This window comes from Telmatherina bonti (genome assembly GCF_933228915.1).
Source record: "Telmatherina bonti genome assembly, chromosome: 2".
NCBI classification, from domain to species: domain Eukaryota; kingdom Metazoa; phylum Chordata; class Actinopteri; order Atheriniformes; family Telmatherinidae; genus Telmatherina; species Telmatherina bonti.
In genome coordinates this window covers 12,720,752-12,735,999 of record NC_136620.1, presented here as the reverse complement: position 1 = coordinate 12,735,999, position 15,248 = coordinate 12,720,752, and the positions used below count along the sequence as shown (strand labels likewise).

Sequence of the window (15,248 nt, the reverse complement as noted above, 5' to 3'; positions counted from 1 at the left end):
AATACCTTCAAGAGTTTTTTTTTTTAAAATGCTGCATCTTCATCTAATCAAACCACTAATAGAAAAGGTCCAAACACACACACACACACCAGGAGGCAAAAAACCAAACAAAAACTACAAGAACTTTGCTTTTCTGGGTCATAAATTTGGAGCGGTGGACCACACTCCCATCCACACCTGAGTCACCGTACACCTCAGTGGGCGGAGCCTCCACTTTAACAGATGAGGAAGAGGAGTTACAGTGGGGGAGAGAAACAGGCCAGGACTATTGTGGTCTCAGAAGACTGCTGGGTGTGGGGAGGGTAAAAACCCTGGAGACAACGACAGATCTTATAAGTTAATAGCAAAAGAGTGCAGAGAAACACAAAGCAAGTGAAGCAAACGGGAGAGTTCAGTATGATGAAGAAGTTAGGAGGATTAGAAAAGATAAACAGAAAAAGTCTCAGAGTTTTAGAAAAGGTGCTGTTTGCATCATGTGAAAACCACCAGACTGCTTCATCCAGTTTGACTTCCAAAACAAACCACCAAAATAAAAGAACATAGTATAATACACTGTGAGGAGCCTGACAGATTTATTTCTTCATGTATTTATATCTCAAAAGAACTTAATGGAAAAACATTTAAACAGTCTTTATAAGAAAAACACACTCACATAGCTGCAGTTTCCTGCTTTGCAGGTCTTTAAGTCATCAGATTACCTAACAGATTTTTTCTGAGGGATAAAAGACGTGCAGGAACACCCTCCACGCACAATTAAAAGTCTGTGCTGAACGACTGGCTAAGCCTGTATGCTGGGTGTGTGTGCATGCACTGTGCGCTCACACTGTGCAGATGCAGTGGCAGAGAGCATACAGTGTAGTGCTATAAAACAAACACTGATGTTTGGTTGGAGAATCAAACATTTGATAACGTCATAGTTCTAATACTGAAGGGAAAATGGGACGAGGAGCTGGAAGGGGAACCGCACACACCACTCTGCTGAACAATGTGCAAACAGCTTGCATGTTTGGTGAGATTCTTCCATCTCCCGTGTAGACACTTGCTGTAAGACTCAGCTTTGTTTCTGCATCATTCTAAAAACATCTCGCAGAGTCTATATTTAGTTTATGAGAACATACTGATGGTAAGACAAGTAAAAAAGTAATATAATAGGAATAAATTTAATAACAAGGTCTATTTATTAAAGAAAACAAGGATTTCCAATCAATTAGCTGAATTGAACAAATATAATAGGTGTTTAAAATATATATGTCTGGAGTTTTTGTCAGTAAACATGTGGATCTTTCTTTCTATATAGTGTCTAAAACATCTCAGTTGTAACCGCAGCGTTAAATGTCCCATTGCTGTTCTAAATGCCACTGATCAAGCCTTGCTGGGCCTATAAGACTGGAGACCACTGCAGAGTATTTAATGCCTTGCACAAAGACTCCTCAGCAGAAAGACTTTGTCATTCATCATCACACAGTTCTGATAATGTAAAATAACAGACTGACATGCAGAGATAAATAAACAAAACAAACCATGAGTTGTTGTTTGCCGCTGATTATCTGTGAAGACAAGAGGTCGACCTTCCCGACTCTGCATATTTGTGGACAATCCAAACAGAGCATTATAGGTTTTCTGCTAAAAGGCTGTTTTAAAATGCTAGATTTGACTGGCTCTGAGGAATTTGCTGGAATTTTCTTTTGGTGACGAGGAAGTGGAAACACAGCCAACGTGAGGGTTTTGTCATCTGGTTGTTAATCACATGCAGTGTCAAACAAAATGAAAAAAGCAATGGAAACTATGATTTGCAAATCAAATAGCAAACAAAATATGAAATGTTAACACGTTTCTTTTAGCAACATCATCAGCTTTTGGAACCTGGTGCCTGTTTTACACTTCCAGACTCCTGCTTTGTACATTCGCAGATACTTCCTCGCCTGCACCTTGTAAGTACCAGGCTGGACCCACTTTTCCATTCAGAACTGCTTTAATTTTCATTGCACAGATTCAACAAGATGCTGGAAACATTCCTCAGAGCTATTGCTCCATATTGACATGGTAGCATCACACAGTAGCTGCAGATTTGTGAGATGCACATCCATGATGAGAGTCTCCCGTTCTGTTAAAAGGCTGCTTTGAAGCACATCCCAGAGCTGCTCTGGATGGGGATCTGGTGACTGTGGAGGCTGTCGCAGCACAGTGAACTCATCGTCATGTTGAAGACAGCATCTGGAGATGATGTGAGCTTTGTGACATGGTGCATCATCCTGCTGGAAGTGTCCATCAGAAGATGCTACACTGTGCTCATAAAGGGATGGACATGGTCAGCAGCAACACTCAGAGAGACTGTGGTGGTCGAACCATGCCATGTTGGTACGAAGGGCCCCAAAGTATCCCAAAGCAATACCTCCCTCACCATCACATGACCAGTAGCCTGATCCTTTGAAACAAGACAGGATGGATCCATATTTTCATGTTGTTTCCACCTGTTTCTGACCGTACTTTCTCTATGTGGAGCTGAAATGGAGACTCATCAGACCAGCAACGTTTTTCCATCTTCTCTTGTCCAGTTTTGGTGAGTCTGTGTGAAATGTAGCCTCAGTTTCCTGCTGACAGCAGTGGCACCTCGTGTGAACTTCTGCTGGCGTAGACCATCTGCTTCAAGTTCCGATGCATTTCATCCAATTTAACCTTTACTTGACCAGGCAGTTTAGAAAAAAATCCTTATTTACAGTTGTCACTTGGCAAAAAGCAAGACCATTTGCAATAATATGACCTGACTTTACACACACACATAACTTTGTTTACAACTTTACCTTGAAGAATAATCTATACCACAGGTGTCAAACTCCAGTCCTCGAGGGCCAGTATCCTGCTGGTTTTTTATGTCTCTATGCTCAAACACACCTGAACGAAATTCATAAATAGGTTGACGAGAAGCTTTTAGATTAATTTGATTTGAATCAGGTGTGTTGGTGGAGGGAAACAACAAAAACCTGCCGAATACCGGCCCTTGAGGACTGAAGTTTGACACCCCTGATCTATACGTTACGGCTCATTTTTGCATTTTTGTGCACAGTATTTATGTATTCTTTGCAGTGTGTTCTAGTCAGGCTTTTGTTTGTGTGTGTGCATGTGTGTGTGCGTGTGTGCGTGTGTAGGTGTGTGTGTGTGTGTGTGTGTGTAATAAGAACTGAATTGCTGCAGATGTTAGGTTTATGAAATATCTTTCTAAAATATCTTGTTCTTATGAAATATCATGTGCAAGCTTCTCCAGTATCATCACAGACCATTTAGCTTTAATGGAGCCTGAACAAGTGTGAATGTGAAAGACCACAAGGACACACACACCTAACACCTGCTAAATAGTATGCTATTTGTTTTAACCTAATCGGCTTGATTGTTCGTCTCATCTTTAGCTTGGAAAATGCCTCATTCTGATATTTCCTAAAACTCCAGTTTGACTCATTAGAATGTGACTCAGGGCAGCTTAAAAGCTTTTCTGGACCGAGCTGTGCAGAGTTTTACAGTTTACAGGAAAGCAAACCCCTCAATCTCACTTCTCGAAAATAAGCTTCAGCTTTTCTGCAAAGTTCTTTTCGTGTAATGTTTCCCTGATTGAATGTGGAGTTTAAATGAATTCAGTTGCATTTTGTTTATATATCTAACAATGCCGGCTTATTTGAGAAATGTGTTTGTGCAGGACATTTGACTTTATAACCTGCCACACTGCAGCAGCATGGAGGTCATTATGGAATAACAGGGCTTTCACTAATCCATAACTAATGGACTTTCTGTCAGTCAACAGTCACTAATGTGTGCACAACATGGATATACCTGTGATCCTGATGAATGTCAGAGCAGCTCTGAAGCCCTTATGTGCCACTGTGCCATCTGACATGAACTGAAGCACCATGATGCTGCTGTAGGACAGCACGGGAGGAGGGATGCTGCCACCGCACAGTAATGCTACACAAGAACAATAAATCAATGCAGGCAGGGAGAAGTTACACAAACAAAGCAATCAGGTTTAATCCTGTCCAGATAAGACATCTTACCAATCTCCTCCGTTCCTTCAACGTCTCCAAGGACAGAGAGGGAATCATACAAACATCTCTCAGACTCCTCCAGGTCAAACTCAGCAAAGTCAAGCTGGAATTAAATCAGATTGTTCACACTTCAACATGGGGGTAACTTGACATTATAATCAGAGTCTGGTAACTAAGTTGTGCACATCACCTTAACAACATGGCCCTGTGGAGCACAGATAACCCACCGGAGAACACAGTCATTATTGTAGGATTGTGGGTAATTTGGGCTGTGGAGTGTAACCTGATCCTCAACTAAAACAACTGTCCCACATCCTGTTCGCACGCAAACAGAGGGAAAGAAAAACACAGGCACACTAAGCATTACTACACTATAACGCAGCACACTCATCCATACACACAACAAAAGACACATTATTAGCAGATGGGTTCATTCTCTCCACAGCCACTCCGCCAAAGTATCTCGAGCCACTTATTATCGTGTCATGAGGCATCTGTTGGGACAATAGGTTGCTAAGAGATCCACGCCGTAGTGAAAGACTTGCACATACAGTGTGTAAATAGTTCAGACTGCAGAATGCATAAAACTGTAATGATCATTGTGTATGCTGGTATGTTTTCTGAGTGTGTTTGTGGTGCATGTTGCGTTTGCCACCAGGATGAGTGTGTCCCTTGACAGCACGGTGCCTGACAACAAAGCCACTTCCTGCTTTGTTAATGTCAGAGGAGAAGAGAAGAGTTGCAGACTGGGAATTCTGGAAAAACACAGGACCCGGTGGGACATGTCCACAGAATATTCCTGTAAAAACAGGACATGATAGTTGATAAAGTTATGTAGTAAATCTGTTAGCCTATTAGAACCTCTCTTTAGTGCAGGCAAATAATTCTTTAGCTTAAAAGGTAATTAATTTGTAGATATTTCAAATAGGTTCTCTGGGTTTAATGGCTATTTAAAGGAACAGGTTGCCTTGTTTTTGCAATCTAATGTATGACACTGAAAATCATGTCTATGAATTAAATGTGGAACTTGAGTCAGAAATATAAAATAGAAATGGCTTTAGTTTTGTGCAATACTTGGAAGATTCTTTCTTTCCCTTTTCATCTCTACCACAACAAGCAAATATTAAAAGAGAGTTCAGACAAACTGTCAAAGCCTATGAAGATATTCAACAGAAACAAAAGGATTTAAAAAAATATATGTCCTTCAATATTTATTGATAAATGGTAAGAAAAATATCATTTTTGGTTGGTAAAATGGGCTTACAAAACAAATTTTAATTCAAGGCACCAATAGAGGAAACATAAGCATTACCCAGTCAATAATTTCAAAGATAAAAACTGTTCAATATAGAGCTAATTTATAACCTATGCAACAGCAAATTAAAATCAGGACTGCTGTGTTTAAAAAAAATAAATCAGAAACAAACAGGAAAACTCTAACTGCCAAGTTGTGCAGCATAATTACACAATTAGACTGTTATGAGGCAGCCGGAAAAGCACAAACACCTCACACAGTCAACTATACTGTCCAAATTAGCTAAAAAGTAAAAATATCTTGAATAAGATCCAAGGAGTCCATATGTTTTAACTTTCTTGTGAATGCACATCATCAAACATCACTGCTTATGCCTTCATCGCAGGGACATTTGAGCCCTAAAACAGCCTCACTAGAAGGTAAAATACTTCAGATAACCATTGACATTCCTGATGCTTCAATCAGCTGTCACACTTTACTGGACCTAAAGTTCCAGTGTGTTATATACAGCAATGTGTTGGCAGAAATGCCATATAATATTTGCACTAAAGTTATGTATAAATCACGTGTTGAATAATTATTTCTTTGGTTAAGAGATATACATATTTCTACAGTAGTGTGTGAAAGACAAAACAAAGGAAATCTTTCACTGAACCATAATTTTTTTTTTTTAACCTAAAAGTAGAAACGAGAGAAACTTCACTACTAGATGTAGGTAAAGTGTATTACTACTAAGACTAAATTAAAATTTAAGCTCCTTTTAAAAAAGTTACAGGTCATTTAGGTTCTTTTGACTAAATTGCAACTAAACTAAAACCTGGGCTGACAACTTGTGTCGGGGAGTCTCTCTTGTCTTGCTCTTAAAAAAAAACAAACTTTTTTTTTTTTTTAAATTAATGCACAGATTAAATACATCAGAATACATTAAATAGATTGCCTTAAAAAAATGAAAACAAATTTTTGTAAATGCAGATGATCTATTTCCATCCCACTTTTTGTAACTATGCTAAGCAAAGCTAACCATATCCTGCTTTAGCTTGCCTTCTTTTTGTCGCTATACCAAATTCTGGATGAAAAACCTCTGTTTTGACACTTCTTTTGTTCATTAAAGAGAAAAACTACACTTTTTTTGTCTTAAAAAGGCCAAGTTTATGAGTGTTGTAAATACATTCTCATTTCCACCCACCTGTCTATGCTAAGCTAACCACATCTAGCCTTAGATCCCCAGAGTTATGCATTTTCGCACATAAATGATATATAAAAAATAAAAATAAAACTCATTTGTGTGGAAGGCTTTGTGAAATTATAGGTCATGATTCAGACAAACAACTCCAATATGCTGGGAAAATACAGGAGAAGTTGATTTAAGATCATATTAAAACACCCAGCAAGGCAGACAGCTAGCTTAGCTTAACTGAGCTAACCGCATCATGCTTTTGCTTGCAAGTGTTTAAAACGTGTATTGTCTGACCACAAAATCAAATGTGATCTTCCATGACTCACAGGAAAGCAGCGTGACCCATCACCAAACATACGAGATAATATTGCACATCTTAAATGATATAATGCTGCAGATTTTTTTTCACCGAAAAGTAGGAACAATCTGGAAAACTATTATGAAAAGCATAGTTGATGAGGAAAGTTTCATGAAATCACAACTCCTTTCTGTTGTTTGGTTCCAGATAGCATTCAAACAACTAACATGATCAAAAAGCAAAGCATTTTCTTGGGTTAATGTCTTGAAGTATGCCTTTTGGCTAAAAATGGCCTTATCAGAGGCTCTAAGAGGCTGTTGTTTCTTATGAATATTTATGCATCTACAGTCTGAATCCTGCTGTGTGCTTGTTTTATTCATGTTGCCTTTCCCGTAGGTCAATAAGGAGCTACCCATGACAAAAATCCTTAGTACAGTATGAAGTCTGGGTAAGGCTATTGGGCATGGTTAATTAATCTATTAACTGGATCTTTATGGAGCATTTATTAAAAACAGCTTGACAAAGTGCTTGAATTTAAGTAAAACAGTTAATCACACATAAATGCAGACTCCTAAAAGCAAAAAAGTAAAATAGAAATAAAATGAAAATAATTAAAAATAAGTACATAAGAAGAAGTAACTGAATCTGACTTAGAGAGGCCCCAAACTGAGTTAGGGACAAAATAAGGTTACATTAAATAGTTATGATGGAGTGAATAGAAAGGCAGAAAAACGTACCAATACGCCTGTTGGTTGCGGTGTAAAAAGTGAGCCGATCAAATTGACAATAAGTATCATTCTCCACATCAAAATGATCAAATTCCAGCAGGATACTGTAACCTGGAGGAGCACGGATGCTCCACAAACACAACCTGCGCAGAGACCAACCACATCATTTGACTTATTGACACATTTATTTTTTTCTTATTCAAATGAATAAAATACCAGCAAACTGATTTCTGATGCATAAATGTTCATGATTCCAACATTTTACTCTAAATGCCACAAATATTTCAGTTTCTATAGCAGTCTTCTCACGAGAAGTATCACAAATAATATCTCACTGGTTGTTGTCATAGCGATCACCAGAGAGGCTGGGGTTTCTGATCACCCCCTCCATGTCAGAAACAGGCCCATCTCTCACACTGCAGAATCCTGACAAACACACACACACACACACACACACACACACACAAAACATCAAAGCAGCATGTGCACGTTATGAAATATAGATGAAGAAGAGTGGCTGAGATGACATGAAAAAAACAAAACAACTCACTTGATGAAGTATTTCCCTGCTGTGGAACAGCTACACAAAGAAATGTAAAATACATGATTAAAAGATAAAGTCAGACATTTTTCATTGTTATAATAATATGCTGGCTATAAACTATAAAACACTAAATAGGATCTTAAGGCAATCACCCTATCTTTGCACAGAATATAATAATTATCTTTGTTTTTAATCATTTAATTATTAAAATTGGGCTGATTAATTTTACAGCTGGGAGGTCACTCAACTCATTGAATCAAGAGGACATCTCAGCAAAACCTTTTAGAGATAACCATGACTGGATTTAACCATTATCCTGATTTAAAAATAAATAAATAAATAAATAAAATTTAAAAAAAAAAAAAAAAAAAAAAAAAAAAAATATATATATATATATATATATATATATATATATATATATATATATATGTACATATATATATATATATATATATATATATATGTACATATATATATATATATATGTACATATATATATATATATATATAAATATATATATATATAAATAAATAAATAAATATCTTATATATATATGTAATATATATAAGATTTCATATATATATATGTATATATATATATATATATATATATATATATATATATATATATATATATATATATATATATAAATAATTTCAAGACAAGCTTTGGGTTGCTATTGCTGCCCATGATGGCATTGATCAGTAGATCAGCAAAACTTCCCTTCTTGGCTCGAATGTAAGAAGGCCTGCAGCATTTACCTTTAAGCTAGAAAACGTCCCCTTATCACAAAAAACAGCATTCATATTGTGCCATTTTCATGACTTTTCCTTTGTAACTATAAAAAACCCAAATGTTGAGATTAAAAGTAAATATCAATTTCATCATTTGAACTTTTAATTGGGCCTTTAAACAAAATCAAACTTTTTTGTGAATTAATATTTTAAAAAATCATTGGGGAAAATAGCACCTTCGGGACTGTTTTCCACTCCAGCGCATCAATAAAAATAACTTTGAGGAAGGTATCTAGACATGTTAAGGGGGTCATAGATAAAACTGGTCCTTGAGAACCTCTGTCCTGCAGTTTGGGATGTTTTCATGCTGCAGCACACCTGAGTCACATTTGAAGGTAATGATGTTTGGGCAGAACTTGGTAAAAAGCTGTTAAGAAGATCCCTTTAATTTAAGTCAGTTGTGTAGAAACAGAGAAATTTTGAGAATGGAAGTGCAGTAGAAATAAAAGACAGTAAATCAATCAAATTTGATAGATTAGGCATGGAAGGGTAAGATGGTAAGGTTCCTGATGACGGAGTAATAATGAAAACTACTCCGGTCTGTGAATGCAATAATGTGTGACCCTGGTATGCCAGCTGAGCTGAACCAGTAAAAATTCAGAAAAGTATCTCTTTTCTACCAGCTGCATGTCACCAGATCATGCAGTTTGACCCTGTCTTCAGCTGAACTCCATCCAATCACAACACAGACACTTAATACTGCTATCACCTGGTTACAAACCCTTAGATACACAAAGATTATCTCAAGATGTGACATTTCTATCTTTATGTATGACAATCACCCGGGTTTACTGACATGCTAACCTCATGATGACCTACCCTCTCTGAGTTTGCTTTTGATCCAAGGCAGCAGCAGCTTGACGTCAGTGAAAATCCCTGGAGATCCTCTTCTGGAAGGGGGGCGGCTGCTGTTGTTTCCCCAGCTCCGACCACAGCCTTTACCCCAGGACGTTATGCCCAGCACCACCCAGTGACTGCTTCCCAGTCCTGCCGGACATACCAGAGGACCCCCCGAGTCTCCCTGGGGGGAAGATAAAGTTAGGAGTAAAAGAAACTGAAGAACTTTTTAAAGTTTAGGATGATAGATAAAGTCAGAATTCCCTTTTATAAAAGTTTCACTGCTTTTAGAGAGTGAGCTGCCCAAAAACAGGACAAATATTAGAAACGTAAAGATTTCTCTACCTGGCAGGCGTCTCTTCCACCACTTTCTGGCCCGGCACACAAAACTGTCATGACTGGCGGTAGTTGACCTGTTCTCTGACTTAAAAAGGAAGCTTTAAGAGTCTGGAGAACATGTTTACACCTGGCTGGGTCCACCAAATCCACATGGACCTCCCTCAGTACAGGAGAGAGGCGACCCCCTAGAAAACAGAAGATTAAACAAATAAAAGCTCCAGAGTTCTGCAATGAAATTTGTCCAACATGGGAAAATTGCAGGAATGACATACTTTCCTTTGTCCTCCCCCATCCGCCAACCATGCAGCTCGTTCGAGGAGGAATATTCTCATCAGGCAGCGGAAGACACATGGGATGGACATGAGATCCTGTTTTTAAAAAAAGACAGTCTTGTCATTGATAAAAATGGATCCATATTCACCATCATTTCAACAAAGTCCATTAAAATCATCTGAATGGAAACCTACCCATTTGGATGTGTGCGTCCAGCTCTACCAGTGCTATGTCATAGTTCATTGGTAAGGCGGGGTTGTACTTCTCATGGACTGAGACCGACTTGATGTGAAAGACTTGCTCCTCTTTGTTGTTTACTCTCAGGTCAAACTTCCCCACCAGTACCCTGACACCGCTGACAAACTCTCTGTATGGGGAAAACAAAACACACCCTCGTATTGCTCTGTCACTGTGGGAATGTTCCAGTGAAAGACACGAGGGGTTAAGTTTTCTCTACTTTGACAGAGATGTGAAGCAGTGTGCTGCTGTCATTATCCAGCGCTCAGTCAGGATGGCTCCTCCACAGAAATGAGAACCTCTGTTCTGTAATGAAACCTGAAAAAAAGGAGCACATAATCGTCACCACGTCGCTCAAAATCTGTGAAATCAGTGTGTTCAGCTATGAAGTGACGCTGATTGTGACCCAATCTCACCTGCTGTTGTACAAATGGAGCAGACAAGCCTTGATGAAGGCGTGGAGGTGGTGGGCGCAGACCATTTTTTGTTCAGTTTACATTTTGGCCAAATGAATGCAACCCATAGACATTCCTGAAGCAGTTCAGCACATCAATGTGGGCTGTGGCAAGTAGGTTAGCTGTGTTTCCCAGCACATTGTGGAGAACATGGAGGTGACAGGAGGGAGCTGTAGGAGGACAGCAACCCAGCAGGAGGACCACTATCTTCCACTTTTTGCAAAGAGGAACAGGAGAGCTTCCAGACCCGACAAAATGACCCCCTGCAGGCCCACCAATGTACATGTTTCTGCTCAAGCCGTCAGAAACAGACTTTACGAGGGTGGCATGAGGGCCTGATGTCCACAAGTGAGACCTGTGATCACAACCCAAAGCCCTCCAGCAATCCCAGAGCTCTCTGGCAAATGCCCGACTGGCCATTGGTGGCTTGTGGTCGTCATGGATGACGGCAGGTTCGCATTGCGAAGAATCTGGAGAACACTCTGCTGCCGACAGCATCCTCCAACAAGACTGGTTTGGTCGAGAGTCAGTGATGGTCTGGGAAGGCATACCCTGGGAGGGTTGCACAGACCTCCATGTGCTAGTCAGAGGTACCCTGACTGCTACGAGGTACTGGGATGAGATCCTCAGACCCAGTCAGACCATAATCTGACTGTGCTCGGCCTCATGCTGCTGGAGTGTGTCAGCAGTTCCTGCATGATAAAGGCAACGAAACTGACCTGCCATCCCATCCAGCAGCTCTGGAACTTCATGTTCACAGATAGCTGATCAGCTGCTCCTGGTTGTCCTTGGTTTGAATCAGAGGACTTTTCTAACCTACCTTTGTCTATTTGCCAGGTTCCCTCATTCTCCATTCATAAAACCAGTCTTAAAACTCACTGTTACTTCTCAGCCTTCAACCCAACCTAAGACTTGATCTTATTTGGTTTTCAGTTTATTTTTGTTTAATTTTACGTCTGGATTTGACTTCATCTATTTGACTACTTTTATAATATTTTGTTTAAATTGTTTTATGACGTTGTTTATGCATGTTTGTGCTTTTATTTTACCTGCTTTAGACGTTCAGCACTTTGTTCAGCTGTGGCCAGTGTGAAATTAAAATATAATAACTGTATCCTGAAATCCAGATTGTTTCTGACCCTACATAATTTTATTAAACTGATCACGATAACGTACCTCTCAGTCTCACTGAGCAACTGCTTCTTTTATGGCTCCTAATTGTTTGAAAGTAGTAAAGCTTAAATGGGCAGTGAGCCGTTCTCTTTGCTCACGTCGGGAGCTGTTGTGGTCATGTTACTGTTGATTGTGCAGAAATGATGCAGTTTTCTTTCACTGAGACAACTAAGATGCAGTTTCAAGTCCTTTTTTTTTTTTTTTTACCATGCCTTTGGTTTTATACTTGAACTTTATGGGCACCTTTATTTGAAGAGAGGTGGGGACTTTGTGCACATCTGTATTTGGGGCAACTGCAGCTCAGTTTGATGGTGAACTGCCCCATTTATTATTTATTTGTTTATTTAATTTTTATTTACTTCATTTTTACCATTTTTAGCTAAATTAAAAGCCGGTTAGACTGAAAAACAACAACAACAAAAAAAAAACTGAAATAATGAAAAGGAGCCAAAACAAGAAACAACTTATTTGCCTCTTTATCGCATCCACCTTGTTGTGGTTGAACACTGGTTACAGAGTTGGATCCCTCCTCCTCCTACATGCCGAGTTGTCCTTGGTTACCACTGTCCGTGTGTAAAAGGGTTAATGAGGAAGATTATAAAGCACTTTTATGGATCCGCTGGAGTTAACAAAAGATCCCATCATTGTGCAGACTGGTCCAAAGGGATCATCCTGTTAGTGAACCTGGTTTCAATGTCTTCTCACTTCCAATGGCTTTGATTGAAGAAATTCCAAGCAAGTTTATGTGGTTTAACACTTCAAGACGTAAAGCCAACAATTTCTTTTGACTGCAAGAAACCTTATCAAGTACAATCATTTAGCTGGAGTCTGATCATTTTACGTTTATTTCTCATCAGAACCTTCTGCGGTGAAAATCTTTTTTTTTTTTTGTAGTGAAGTAACTTGAAAGTTTTATGCAGAAAGACAGGTTCCCCATGCAACAATAAGGAGTGTCTGAATTGATAAAACAGCTAAAATGAAGCTTCATCTGCACTATCATAGTGACTATGACCTCTTTTGATACACAGGAAATAACAGTCATTGGTGGTGAACATATGAAGTTTTAAGCTTTTATGACTTGCTGTCTCTGAACTGTCTTACAGAGAAGCAAGAAGATTATTTGAAACCGTTTTAGCAGAAAAACTAAAAGAAAAAAGAATAAATTACTGACCAGCCAGGGGTGTGATCCATATGTAGCCTCAGTCCCTCCTACGACTCTCAGAGAGGGGACAGTCAGGCGCCGCATCGGAGGGGCACCACACTTTGCTCCTACAAGTCACAATGAAAGCTTTTCACAGCTCTAACAGAAAACATTTTCATCAAAGCTCCCATAAATTACCAGACCTGCAATGTTGCGTGCTTCTCCCACTTTGTGCGGATCTCACAACTCACCTATCTGAGCCGCATTTAACCCAAAACAGAGGGCGAGCAGAGCAGCGGGGGTCCACATCTCCAACACAGACGTCCCAACTGGGCCTTACTGCATTGACTACATGGTTTATAAAGACCAGTGTGTTTACGTCATTAACAAGCCAGTAAATGCTGCAGTGGTGGTGTGTTCAAATGTCACAAAGACTTGTAGAGATGTGGTGAAAGTGTTTGTCATCAAGGTCAGCTGCATTGTGGAGCATTACCCCTACCAAAACGACACAAGCAGGTCAGCTGCTGGAAACAGGTCTTACTGTTGCTTATGTGTTCATGTACATTTAAAATCAGCTAAATTTTACGTCACAGTTTATTTACATCATTAATGAATTTGTTATTAACATAAACACCACTTAGATAAATTGCTTAATACAATCTTTATGATTGTATTACAGTCTATTTATATTACAGTCTATTTACATATTGTTTTTGAGTGAAGATGAGTTATAACAATACTAAGTTATTTATTATTGTCCCTTACCATTGTTGGTAATAGTGAACTTAACATTGTTGGTATTAAGTCTTCTTAACTAATGTTGGTATTAAGTCATGTCGTTACTATTGTTTGGTATTACTCATGGCCATTGTTGGTATTGTGTCGTGCATCCTTTGTATTGTAAGGTTTTGATTTGTGTTATCTAGGGGTGGGATTTAATAAGTTTTTCTTCTTCCCACTCCTTTTCGAGCTTATATATATATATTTTTTGGTTATGTATATGTACATCTTGGTATTGGTTTTGTTCATCTGCTCGAAATAAAGTTACTACTACTACATCATGTACAGATTAGCCCTTATCTTTATTCTTTCAACTAGCAGTTGAAAAGCAGCTCTAATCCACAGTTATTGTCTTGTTCAAGCCTGAAAATACCAAACAGTCTGACCTTTGAGGTTGGGCTTTACAAGACAGTGTGCAGTAAACTGAAAGCCCCACCAGATTCACTTATAGTGGTAAAAATGCTCTTCATTGTAGCTGTGTGTGGAAAACAACTCAAGCAACACAGACTGATCTGACCACATACCAGAGTTGAGTCATTTTGCTTACCGGAGTTCAGCCTTTTCCCTCCTTTCTCAACACAAACCTTCCTTGTCTCAGTCAGTGTGTTGTCCCACCAGTTTAAAACTAAAGATCTGAGAAGTGCAGCTGAGTATTTACCACCATGGTCATACTGGAAATGAGATAAGTACCTGCAACACTGTGTCAGCTTTACGGGGTCACAAAGTAACAAACCCTTGCTGCATGAGCTGCACGAGATTCACTTTCTTTATCTTCTAAAAACACTTTATATTTTCTAAGAATATATCTGGGTTGAGAAATAAATCAGCTTGTTTGGAACTGACGTGTCCCTAAACCAAAGCGATTAAAAAGAGGAGAATTTAAGCATTGTGGACAGTGAGATTTCCATTTGATAATATGTTAAACAGCCAGAAAGTTATATTTCAGCACGAAATAGGTCCTCTTTCTGTTCCTGTTACTTCTTTTTTTATGTATATAATTCTTTTAGAAATCTTTAGAACAGAAAATATAGTTTCACTTGCCTCTTTATTTTCCCAGTGAATTTTTAAATCAGGTGTGTCTTACTCCGGTCCTTGAGGACCACAATCCTGGAGGTTTTTCATGTATCTCTGTTCCAACACACCTGACTCAAACTAATCCCTCCTTGTGAAGAACTTCTGGCT

At 38.8% G+C, this 15,248-nt stretch overlaps 1 protein-coding gene across 1 annotated transcript; it reads right to left on the bottom strand.

Moving 5' to 3' along the window:
* Window positions 1–276: 276 nt before the first annotated feature.
* On the bottom strand, window positions 277–13,595 carry LOC306768019 (ovochymase-2; the record flags this gene model as incomplete). Its single annotated transcript, XM_079256220.1, has 12 exons — window positions 277–311; window positions 3,823–3,954; window positions 4,044–4,137; window positions 4,225–4,349; window positions 7,502–7,603; window positions 9,651–9,852; window positions 10,014–10,192; window positions 10,280–10,375; window positions 10,475–10,647; window positions 10,738–10,835; window positions 13,317–13,414; window positions 13,538–13,595. 12 exons carry the CDS (start codon window positions 13,593–13,595, stop codon window positions 277–279), a joined length of 1,392 nt encoding a protein of 463 aa, XP_079112346.1.
* Between the last annotated feature and the right edge of the window lie 1,653 nt (window positions 13,596–15,248).